General features: G+C 38.2%; 1 protein-coding gene across 4 annotated transcripts in view; it reads left to right on the top strand.

Annotated features, from left to right (window-relative positions):
- METTL24 (methyltransferase like 24) overlaps positions 1–12,621 on the top strand; it is a 96,269-nt gene that overhangs the window by 36,598 nt on the left and 47,050 nt on the right. For 2 of the 4 annotated variants that reach the window (XM_037520219.2, XM_037520222.2), the window contains exons 3-4: positions 2,353–2,492; positions 6,871–7,099. In XM_037520219.2, coding sequence (XP_037376116.1) covers positions 2,353–2,492; positions 6,871–7,099 — 369 coding nt within the window. Of the gene's footprint in view, positions 1–981; positions 1,453–2,352; positions 2,493–5,681; positions 5,849–6,870; positions 7,100–12,621 lie in introns of those variants that run through there. The other 2 variants (XM_037520220.2, XM_037520221.2) reach the window with 2 other exon arrangements.

Genomic DNA, 12,621 nt, shown 5'->3' with positions numbered 1-12,621 from the left:
GCCTGGCGGTTCAGCGCAGCGCTGTGAAGCTGTCTGCAGCCTCTGCAGTGCCGGTTCAATCCCCACCGGCCTTGGAGCAACCCACATGGCGAGCAGACTTCTGTCTCGCCCGCTCCTCCCCTCAGCAGTGTAATTCGTCAGTCTGCCTGTTCTGTTCCCCACTCTGTCTCTGGTGAATCCTCTCACCCTCCTGTGCACTTGTACCCCGGTTCTTGTATAAATAAAAATAAATCTTAAAAAAAAACCCACATTTCCTTAAAAAAACAAACAAACAAAAAAAACCCTGCATGTTCCCAGGTGTCAGCCTCAAAGATCCCGGTTTTACAAATCTGGAGTGGAACCCAAGAGCTTCGTTTCTGAGTACCTGCCAGGGTCATCAGCAAGTCGGTGGACCACACCTTGAAAACACTGTGGGAGAGGCTACAGTTAGGTTTCAGTGGTGTCAGAAGGCAATGAGGAACAAGAATCTGTGGACACTTAAATCTTGATCTGTTATTATCCTGGAGTCCCTTGGGGAGGGACATATGAACAATACAATTGGGAATCATTATTCTATTTTAATAAAAATACTGCAGGAAGTTGTCCTGGAGCAAATGGCTTAGGCTTATGAGGTCCAGGCATGCTTTAGGGGTGCTACAGAATTGAGATTTGAGATACAAATTGCTACTTGCCTGGGGGCGAGGGGGCAGGGCATGGAGCAGAGGCAAAGAGGGTGCAGTCGCCTGCCCACTGGCAAAACAGGCCCAGTGAACTCTCGTTAACTAGGTTAGTAACTTCTCCTCCTTGAGTAGGGACTGGGAGGTAGGCAGTCAGAAGTATAATTTCCACTTATTTGTGGCAGAATAGTAGGAAATTATACAAATTAGCATGTTGATGTACACACTTAATACATGTGCTCCCATACTAGTTTCTTGAGAGAAGATTCAATTCTACATTCTATTATAATTATTACCATTACTATTATTTTTATTGTTTCCTTAGGTTATCAAGAGAGAAGTAGGAAGATACTGGAATGGGTGAAAAGAATAAATATGAAGGGTTTCACTGTTTAAGCTTTCCTCTATCTATATAAAGTCCAAATCTTAGCAGAAGACTCTCATAGGCACTGATAAATGTGCTAGAATGGCTTTGCCTGGACAGACCTAGAGTATAGCAAAAGGAAGGAAGATACAGCATTAAATAGGCTCCACCTAATATTTTTATTTTTAAATATTAGATTATGGCAAAAATTAGTTCAATAGTAGGACTGGGCAAGAAAAGAAGAAAAAAGAAAGGAGAAGAAAGAAGAAAACAGTTTGCAGTCATGGTTTCCAATGCAGCAAAGCAAAGAACCTCAAAACATCCTTTGCACCTGGAGAGGTCATTTGTTTCCAATGTGACTAGAGTTGCTGCTTGACTCATGGAACATGGTGATGGCAGTGAGAGTGTGAGCAAATACTGTTGCTCATTAAGGTACATACCTTGGTCACAGGATTTGTCTTCTTTGATTCCAGCAACCTCATCCATGCACACCATACCAGCCTCAGACACAAGTCAGAATACCTTACAAAGTTGGAAATTAGAGCCTTGCGTCAGCTGAACTTAGATACATGTTCTCTGGTTGTCTTACCTAATTGTGATGGATAAGTTAAGGGAAGTGCTTTGGTTAGCTCAGGAAGAGCCTTCCTGCCAGGGGCTGTTGCCCTTCTTCCCCGGAAAGAAGCTTATTAGAACAGAGTATGCTGAAGAAAATTGTTTTGTTGGCAGGGGCTACAGGACAGTGTATTAATTTCACCTGACCCCCTAAATCAGCTCTTTACCTTAGATAACTCTTGCCAACTTTCTGCACTATAGTGGCCTACTTTATCTGCCTAAGATAAGGAATAGGTAATCCTGTATCCTACTGAGACCTATACAGTAGTTGGCTCTTACAACTTCTAGTGGGAACACTGTGGATAACAAAGACTTCTGTGTTTACACAAGCACTGTCTTCACACGTGGAATGCCCTTCTTGGTGTCAGCCTCCTGTTCATCCTCCAAGACTAACACATCACTGCAAATCTTTTTCTGTTCCTTCCTCCATCTTTGCTTCTGATGTATTTTTCAGCACACACACAATGCATGTGGTGATAGTTCTTAACTTCCTTTCAAACCCGCCTATAGTCTCCATGAGGTTACTTATAATCTGGTATTTGGAATTCCTCCAAACATTTTACAGCAGTCTTGTGTTTCCCTGGGGAGGGGAATAGCGAGCTGTGGAGAGGAACATACTCTCTCAATATGGTTTTCAGGGACTGAGGAAGCAGTAAGTCTTTACCTGCCACTTATCATACAACACTTTAAATTTTTGACATTGATTTCCAATCCTTACAGATTGCATGCAATCACATGAGCACAGACAGCCTGGCTACTGACTCCAGCCCTGCAAAGAAGCCCTGGTCTGTCTGTCTTGATGACAGGTTTGGCTTAGCTCATCAAATCCGCAACAAGCAGTGTCGCCTCTACTCTTTAGGGTAAGTAATTTTACAGCAGCAGGAAAAAAAAAAAAACAACAAAAATCCTCCTGTAGGAAGCCAAGTCTTTTCCAGCAATACAAAGTGATGAATGGTAGCACTGTGGGACAGGTGTCATACTTGGCCTCCTGTCGTCATTTCAGCCTACCTGTCTGCTGTGTAGCTGTGGCTTGCAAGTCACCCAAAGTGACCTTGACCACTTTTCCCCCCATGCTGCTGGTACTTCAGTTTTCAGCATGAGGATGATTCTGTTGGTGAAGCCAGTGATCTCCAACTAGAATGAGAGCACCCTTATAAAGGGAGAAGAATATTAAATGTACCTAGAAAAAAATAGAACAGTAAGTATATTAGAAATTTTATACACGATTATGATGAGTTACCCAAGACCAATGGTCACTGTTGGAGTTTTATGTTCTGTGCCATTGGTAAATCTGTGCATACTTTTCATTAAAAATGAAAGAAAAAAAGGGAATGCTTATAGAAACCATGTGATTTTTGTCAAAGCTGTGGGAAATATTAATATCCAGTTATTTAGTCTGAAATTCACCCAAAGGTATGAATTTTGTAAAAGGGTGAGACATTTTGTAAAAGGGTGAGAATAACGTAATGATATACTTTCACCCAATATACACCAGCACTTATATAAACACTCCTGAACTTTTAAAGGGGTATGTAACAATAAAAGGTGGGAGCAAATTATTTTTGTTCAGATCCCCCTATCCACCATATTTCATAAAAGTTGTGCAGTTAGAATCTCAAGCTAGTTCCTGTGAGTCCTTCACAGAAGTACTGGGGACCTTAACAAGCACAAGCTCATTCCTCATCAATAGCTTTCATCACATCTATAATTTCTATTCAGGCCCATGAGTGAAAGTGCCAACCAGAATCCCAAATGGTACTGAATAAGGACAGGCCTTAATCCAGGGTCCTGCAAAGATGTTGATTGTAGAGAATCTCCATTGCTGTCAAACGTTACCAAACAAGAATTCTTATAGTTATTGCAGATTTTTTTTTAAAAAATGAAATATTCAAATGATAGTTTCAGGATCCTAGAAACATTCTTCTATGGATTAATTGAAGATCAATGGCATGTATTAGTGAGCTTGGTACAGAGTAGGTATTTGCTACATATGGATTGCTTGAGGTAAGGAGATTAGGGAGGAAAGCTGGTTATGCCAGTGATTTAAACTTAGAGTTTTCAATGGCCAAGATAGGAAATGGTCCAACTGCCCAACGACAGATGATTGGATAAAGAAGATGTGGTGTATATACACAATGGAATACTAAGCTCTAAAGAGATAGGAAATCTTGCCATTTGCTACAAAGCAGATGAAATGAGGGGATTATGCTGTGAAATAAGTCAGAAGAACAAAGATAAATACTGTATGATTTCACTCCTATGTCAAATATAAAGAAACAAAACAAAATAACAGATAGAAACAAAATAAAACAAATGAAGAAGTGAGGTTCCCAGAGGGGAAGGGAGAGGGGAGCAAAGGTGAAGGGACCCCCGTGTACTGTGGTGGAGGATTGCTGGTGCTTTGGAGGTGGGTGTGGTGTGGTCATGTGCATTTGAAAAGGTGTGAACTTGTATTCGTAAAACATACAGTGTTGTAAACCAATTCCCTCAATAAAAACAAACAAAAAACAAACTTGTAGGCTGAGGATTTCGAAATGAGTCCTTTAACCAAGTTGATTAGAACAGAGTTTTTTTTCTGGGAATCCACCAACTATACTTCAAGATTGTAGGAAGAATGGGAAGTTGTGACAAGAGTTTATTTTATATCATATTAAAAATGTATGAAAGTAGGTCATAAAAACAATTGCATAGTATCACATGGAAATTAAAGATCTCATTTGGTCCAATTTTTTTGCTCTAAACTGACTTTATGTTTTGCTCAATGTTTTACAACCTACAATAATTTCATTTAAAGGATATAGCTGAGTACATATATTGGGTAAGATGGTTCGGGGAAATTTTTTTAAATTTCCTTTTGCTTTCCCTCTATTTCAAAGCCATTAGATAAGATAGTTCTGTAAAATCAGACGATTAGATGTAAAATGGTAGTTTCTTATTTTCATTTAAATGTTCACAGTTAATTTTTTAAATTTTTTTATTAATTTTTTTATTTTTTACATCATTTTTCATTTTTGAATAATATTTGCTTCCCCTCCCAGGTGTAGTCCCCATAGAGTTTCCTTCACCAATGCACCTGTGCACTATCACCTCAGCCCCCTGTGCTCCTCCCTTCCTCCCTCTGGTCCCTCTCCCTCCTCCTCCCCTACAGGATGTCTCTGATTTATAATTGTCCCTTTTTGCTTTGTTGTGTTTTGTACTGTTATTATTTTTTTACACTGATGTCTTATTTGGTTCCCCTATATTCCTCCTATAGGTGAAACCATCCGATATTTTTCTTTTTCCTTCTGGCTTATTTCACTGAGCATAATTCCTTCTAGCGCCATCCATGTTGCTGCAAATGGCATGAGTTTATCTTTTTTGATTGCTGAATATTATTCCATTGTGTATACATGCCACATCTTCTTGATCCAGTCATCTATTTTTGGGCATTTGGGTTGTTTCCCGGTTTTACCTATTGTAAATAGTGCTGCAAATAAACATAGGGATATAGGTGTTTTTTTGAATCAGTGTTTTTGTGCCCTTTGGGTAGATCCCTAGGAGTGGAATTGCCGGGTCATATGGTAGCTCCATTTTTAGTAGACTGAGGAAACTCTAGCCAGCTTTCCATAGTGGTTGGACCAGCTTGTACTCCCACCAGCAATGTAGTAGAGTTCCTTTGTCACCACATCCTCGCCAACATTTGTTGTTGCTTGTTTTTTTGATATGTGCCATTCTTACTGGTGTAAGGTGGTATCTCAATGTGGTTTTAATTTGCATTTCTCTGATTATAAAGGATGTTGAACATTTTTTCATATGCCTGTTGGCCATTTGCTAGATGTTCACAGTTTAAAATCAACTTTGTAAGAGCAGATAAGAACAGTTGAATTCCACTGGGATAGGAAATGCATAGATTATAAGGACCAGCATGTGGTTCAAAACCTGAAAATGTTTATTAGAAACTAAAGAAAATAATTCTTATGGCTTAAAAAACCATACATTGTGAATATATGTGCTGCACTTCACTGTTCCTCAGGATTGAGGGTCCAGACAAATATTTCCTCTCTTCTCAGGTGAATTACTTGTCTGGGGAACAGACAAATAGCCAGCTGACATGTCAATTGATTCAATTGATGCTGAGGGACATTAAAGAACAAGACCAGAAGTGGTGTTGCTCAAATGAGATACAAGAACAGGGGAGGATCTTGGGACCATTTGGGAGTGATGGGATACTATCGAGGCAAGTGGAGAGGGCGGGTGGCAGGGGGGTGGTGGGCCCCTACATCCAGGCAGCATGTGTTCCAACCCTGGGGCTATAGCACCATGCCACTGCTCTGCCCAGTCCTTCCTGTCCTAACCAAGATTATGTGCTACAACTGGGAGTAGCTTCCTGTAGTGAGGAAATAAGAGATCTGAGGACATTGGGAGTCAAGAGACAAAGGCTAACTTCCCTGCCTTCTGATCAATTTCTCCCCTTTCCTCCACCCCCCAAGAACTGAAGCAGGTATCGCCTAAATTTCCTCTCTGATGTCTGAAATTTCTTTACTAGGAGTCAAAGCCTTTATTCCAGTTAGTATAAAAGATTTTCCCCCCCCAGGAGAGTGAACTCTGAAATTCAGATGAAAGTTAAAATCAGATACTTGTCAGTTTCAAAATTGGGTAAAATAAGCCAATTAAAATAGGGGAGGACAATGAAGAGGAAGACTTTATTACAGGAAAGGGGAAGCAAAATGAGGAGAGGCTGTGGGTTCAGATGATAATACAAGTTTCCCCTGCTATCCCAAAGGAGAACATTCCAATTTGGTATGACTCAGTAGTTTATTTTTCAGATTGGGAATGCTGTTACTATTAATTTATAAGGAAAAACTTAGTTACTATTAATTTATATGAAAAAAAGTCTTCCCAAACTTCCCAATAACCTACTAAATCTTATCAAAATAGGAACATTCTACTTTTGCAAAGTGAAGGAAATCTGTATTGTCTATTGTACAATTTTAGGTGAGGCCTGCCCTATAAATCTTGTGTGTCTAGTGGAGGGATGATGTGGGGAGATGGAAGGGAGGTAGGGGCTGAGGGTGGTAGCTAAAGTGAAGTGAAGAAACTCACCTATTTTATCCTTCATGTATAGGGTTGTATTTCAAGAGTAGGGGTGGAAGTGGAGGAGTAAACTTGAGAAGGGATAAATACATAGGTAAATCTTTTTCATCTCTCTTTCAGTTCTTTGCTAGTTTTGTCATTGATTTCTATTCTTTTCCTTTATAGGCTGGGAAGTGATGATAATCATTTTGAGGTCAGCATGGCCAACAGTGGATGTGAAGTGCATCGTTTTGACCCTAGTGTCAAATCAGCTCACATTTTGGAAAGCCAGCGTCTTTGGTATCACCGCCTGTGCATTGACTGGAGGGATCCCCATCCAGCTGTTGCTGCCCACAAGCCACAGAGCAACACCAGAAAACTGGGAACCATTCTGAATGAATTTGGGCATCACAAGGTGAGATATTTCATTAGATTTTAAAATTAAATAAAGTGAACAAATTCAAATTAAAAAAAAAAGCAAACCAAAAGTTCGATAATTGAAGGTCATTTATTTGTTTATTTATTTATTTATAATTGATGTAATTGGGGAACCCACCACAGTGCACCCACCACCTACTCACCCATACTCTACCACCATAAACCATTGTGTTTCCTTCCCACTTTGTTCTTACCCCTTCTTCCTTCCCTCCCTACCTGTTGCTTTATTTCTATAGTCAGCTATCAATGGTAGTGTTTTTAAGTTTGTTTTTATCTGACCTTTAGTTTAGTGATTTATTCCACTTAGCATTATCCCTTCAAGCACCACTGATGTTGCCACAAATGGCATGAGTTTATCTTTTTTGATCTCTGAGTAATATTCCATTGTGTATATATAGCACATCTTAATCCACTCCTCTGTTCTGGGGACACTTCTGTAGTTTTTATAATATGGCTGTTATATAGTGCTGCAGTAAACATGGGAGTGAATGCAAGTTTCCTTTTGAATTAGTGTTTTTGAAATATTTTTTTGGGTAGATTCCTAGGAGTGGAATTAGTGGGTCGGATGCAGATCAATTTTTAATGTTTTGAGACATCTCCAGATTGCTTTCTGTGAGGGCTGGACCAGTTTCCATTCCCAGTATAGGAGGATTCCCTTTGCCCCACATCCTCATGAGCACTTGTTTCTGGTCTTTTCATATGGACCATTCTCTCTGGTGTGAGATGGTCTCTCATTGTAGTCTTGGTTTACATTTCTCTAATAATAAGTGATTGTGAACACTTTTTCACAGCTTCGTTGACTAAATTTCTTCTTTGGAGCAGTCTATTTAGTTCTTTTGCCCATTTTGTAACAGGGTTATTTGTTTTGTTTTTGTAGTTTTACGAGTTTTTGTATAGCTTTGTCAGATGTGTGCTGTGAAAATATTTTTGGATGTTGAACCATTATTGTGTTCCTGGTATGATTCACATTTGGTCATGGTGTAGGTTCCTTTAAATCATTGCTGGATTTGGTTTGCTAGAATTTTATTAAGGACTTTTGTGTCTGTTATTAGAATGACTGGTCTGTAATTTTTTTGCATTTTTTTGTTTGGTTTTGGTGTTAATGTTGGCCTCATAAAAAGAATTTGAAAGTATTACTTCTTTTTCAGTTTTTTGGAGAGTTTGAGCAAGATAGGTATTAGTTCATCTTTGAAGAATTAGTAGAATTCACTTGTGAAGCTATGTGGTTCTGGAATCTTGGGTTTTTTGTTTATTTTTTTTTGGAGAGTTTTGATTATTGTTTCAATTTCCCTGCTTGTTATTCGTTTGTTCAGGGTTTCTACTTCTTCCTTATTCAGTCTTGGAGAATTGTATAATTCTAAGAATGTGTCCATCTTTTCTAGGTTATTGAATCTGTTCACAAATAGATGTTCATGATAGTCTCTATCCTCTGACTTTCTACAGCATCTGTTGTGATGCTGTATGATTCTATGTATTTGAGATTTTCCCCTTATTTTCTTGGTGAGTCTTGCTAGAGGTATGTCTATTTTCTAAGAACCAGCTTTTGGTTTCATTGATCTTTTGGACTTTTTAATTTCTATTTCATTTACTTCTGCTTTGATTTTCATTAGTTCTTTTCCTCTGTTAGTTCTTTTTTTCCTAATTCCTCCAATTGAGGGAGAAGGTTATTTATTTGAGATCTTTCTTGTTTCTTGATGTTGGCCTGTATTGCCATATAATTACTCCTTAGTACAGCTTTTGCTGCATCCTTTAAATTTTGGATGGTTGTGTGCTGTTTTCATATGTCTCAAGGTATTTTTTAATTTATTCTTTGATTTCCTTATTAACCCAGTGGTCTCTCAGTGATGTGTTGTTCAGTCTATGTATTAAAAGATTTCCCTGCTTTCTTATGATAGTTGATTTCTACATCGAGACCTTTATGGTCTAAGAAGATATTGGGTATGATTTCAGTCTTTATGCATTTGTTAATATTTGTTTTGTGTCCCAGAACATGGTCTATTCTGGAGAATGTCCCATGTGTTCTTGAGAAAAATGTGTATTATTCTTTTTTGGGGGGTGAGGTGGGGTTGCAGTGCCCTGTATATGTTTATGAGGTCCATGAGGTCTAATTCCCTACTGAAGGTTATTATTTCCCTGTTTATTTTTTGCCTAGTTGGTGAGAGTGAGGAGTTGACATCTCCTACCACAAATGTGTTTTTTCCAATGTTTGTTTTCAGAGTTGATAGTAGTTGCCTAGTGTATTTGCCTAGTGCCCCTTCATTTGGTGCATGTACATTGATGATTGCTCTGTCTCCCTGATGTATCATTTCCTCTATCACTATATATTGTCCCTCCCTATCTCTTGTTACCTTTCTTTACTGGAAATCTATTTTTTTCTGATATAAGTGTGGCTGTGCCTGCCTTCTTTAGAGTCCCATTTGCTTGTAGGATTGTTTTACAAACCTTTATTTTGAGTCTATGTTTCTCTTTGGAGCTTAGGTGTGTCTCCTGGGCAGCAGAAGGCTGGTTTCTCTTTCCTGATCCAACTGTATACTCTGTATCTTTTAATTAATGAGTTCAGTCCATTTACATTTAACATGATTATTGATATGTGATAGTCTGTTGCTGCCATTTTATTCTTAATTTTTGTGGGTTAATCTGTTTCCTTACTTAGGCTTTGTGTATGTTCCTCTTTTTGGTTTCCATGTGTAAGCTCCTTTCAAATATTTTTTGGAGGAGTGCATTAGTGTTTGCGAACTCCTTGAACTTCTCTGTGGCTGAAAAGGCCTTTATCCCTCTCTCATATCTGAAGAAGTGTCTTGTAGGATAGAATATTCTTGGTTGGCAGTTTTTCTCTTTAAGGTTTTGGAACACTCCGTTCCATTTTCTCCACTCCATTTCATTCTCTTCTCACTTGTAGTGTTTCTTCAGAGAAGTTTAATGTTAACCTGATTGGGTACCTTTATAGGTTTTCTGCTTCTCCCTGGCCAGCTTCAATATTCTTTTTTTGTCCTGAACCCTTGGAAATTTCAATGCAATATGTCTGGGTGTTCACCTCATTTTATCTAGGTATGCCAGGTTTCTTTTAGCTTCCTGGATTTGTACATTTATTCTTTAAGGTCCAGTTTTAACCTTACTGATCATTCATTATTATTTTTAGAGTAACTTCTGTAAACAAAAAGTTTGGCAAGGATACAGATATTTAAATTGACTTGAAGATTTTAGTTGCTATTGAGTAGTAGTAAGGCTTCGAAGGTTAAAAAAACCTACTTCTGGCATAAGCTCAAGAGTGCCATTTACATTTGGCAATTGATTTAAAATTTCCAGACAGAGTAAACTACTTATGTCAGCCTCAAATACAAAAAAGTATTCAGAGCCAGCTTTATGTTTGATAAGCAATTGCTTGTTTATCATATTTCTCACTACTGGTACAGCTATTTTGATTCTTTGGGCTCTTAAAGGTCAGAAAATATGTGTAGCTTCGATTAAAATGTACTTTGTAAAATTGCGTAGACTTTATATGTATTGCAACTGATATTATTGTGTCAAAGGTTGTCAAATCCTTACAAATATTTTATTGTGAAGGGGTAGCAAAAAAGGAACTAAATCTTTGAACTGTGTTCCTTGAAAATAATTTTTGGTGTATAGCTGAGTTAATTGTATTCTGTAGGTAGATACTAGAGAAATTCTCCTGCATGTATGTAGATGGCTGTGTTTGATCACCAGTCCTTCCTCGGCTTGGCCTATGATGGCCAACTCTTCCCAGCCAGAGATGCTATATAATTTAGAACATGACAGAATGGGTGTTTCTATCAATTTTAAACTTGAGTTGACATTTTGATCTTTAATAAAAGGTCATTTCCCCTGCACTATTCTTTCACCTTCTCTCTTTCCTCCTCCTTCTTTAAAATCATCCCTTTAATTAGACAGAAGAAGCTTCTTCAAGAATAACTTCAAAGAATTCATTAACTATCTTCACATGGACTAAGTATTGATTTATATCTTGTTTTGCCATTGAAAGGAATTCACATTTAAGAATTAGGAGATTTAATAAAACATAGAAAGGATTTTTGGGGGGTAAAATCTCTGAAGAGAACCCCAAGAGGTAGGAACATTTTTCAGATGTTTATTTTGTTTTCCCCATTTGTTACCTTCATAGACCTGTTTGTTAGAGATGAAAATTACAGGCTTCATTCTCTAATCTGTCAACTCTAGAGTATTCAGAGAACTAACTACTGATTGTCTGTGTTCATTTAGGAGGCTTGCTGCTCCTCCTTAATGCTCTTTACATCCTGGCTCTAACTCCCCTCACCCTTCAAAGAAAAGACTGAGTAGAGACAAGAGGGGAAACTCAAAGCCATTTACTTTTTTTTTGGATAGTATTTTAGTAAATATTTAGTAAATGTGTGGATAAAAGTAGACTTTGAAAAATAATCATGGAAATAATTTATGGTCGCATTTCCGATTGAAAATGAGTTTTCAGATAACCAGGTACACACCTGAATTGCGCTTGTTTAAGTCTGTAGAGCAATAATGGGCACACCTTTATGCTGAAGGTGAAGCATGCGTCTTTACAGTGTTGCTCCTGAGGCAGCAGAATTACTTAACAGTAATACCTAAAAACCAGAAATGTTTTAAAGGATTTCTGATATTTCTAAGGTGACTTACTTTTTTTAAAATAAATTTTATTTTTATATTCCCCATACAATTGCAACCCCCTTATTTTGACCCCAATCCCTCCCCTCCCCACCTCCCACCCCCTATAGAGTGTCTCTGGTTCATAGTTGTTTGTTGATTTTGATTTTCACTTTCTTATAGTTATTCATTTTCCTGGTCCCTTATTTAAGTTTTCTAGATTCCTGCTATGAGTGAGACCATCCGGTATTTTTCTTTTTCTTTCTGGCTTATTTCGCTGAGCATGATCCCTTCCAGCGCCATCCATGTTGCTGCAAATTGCATGTGGTTATCTTTTTTGAATGCTGAGTAATATTCCATGTTGTATATGTACCACATCTTCTTGATCCAGTCATCTATTTTTGGGCATTTGGGCTGTTTCCAAAGCTTAGCTATTGTAAACAGTGCTGCTATAAACATAGGGGTGCAGGTGCTCTTTGGAATTGATGTTTCTGTGTCCTTTGGGTAAATACCTAGGAGTGGAATTGCTGGATCATATGGAAGCTTTATCTTTAGTAGGTTGAGGAATCTCCACACAGCTTTCCATAGTGACTGGACCAGTTTGCACTCCCACCAACAGTGCAGGAGAGTTCCTTTTTCTCCACATCCTCGCCAACATTTGTTGTTGCTAGTTTTTTTAATATGTGCCATTCTCCTGGTGTAAGATGGTATCTCATGGTAGTTTTGATTTGCATTTCCCTGATTACAAGTGATGTTGAACATTTTTTCATATGCCTGTTGGCCATTTGCATTTCCTCTTCAGAGAAGTTTCTTTTTAGCTCTTCTGCCCATTTTTTGACAGAATTATTTTCTTTGTTGTTGCTGAGTCTCATCAGCTCTTTGCAG

Source organism: Talpa occidentalis, unplaced genomic scaffold (genome assembly GCF_014898055.3).
Source record: "Talpa occidentalis isolate TD23 unplaced genomic scaffold, MPIMG_talOcc4v2.1 talOcc4.2, whole genome shotgun sequence".
Taxonomy (NCBI): domain Eukaryota; kingdom Metazoa; phylum Chordata; class Mammalia; order Eulipotyphla; family Talpidae; genus Talpa; species Talpa occidentalis.
Note: the sequence above shows the minus strand (reverse complement) of the source record. Positions and strands in the feature narration are given on the sequence as shown.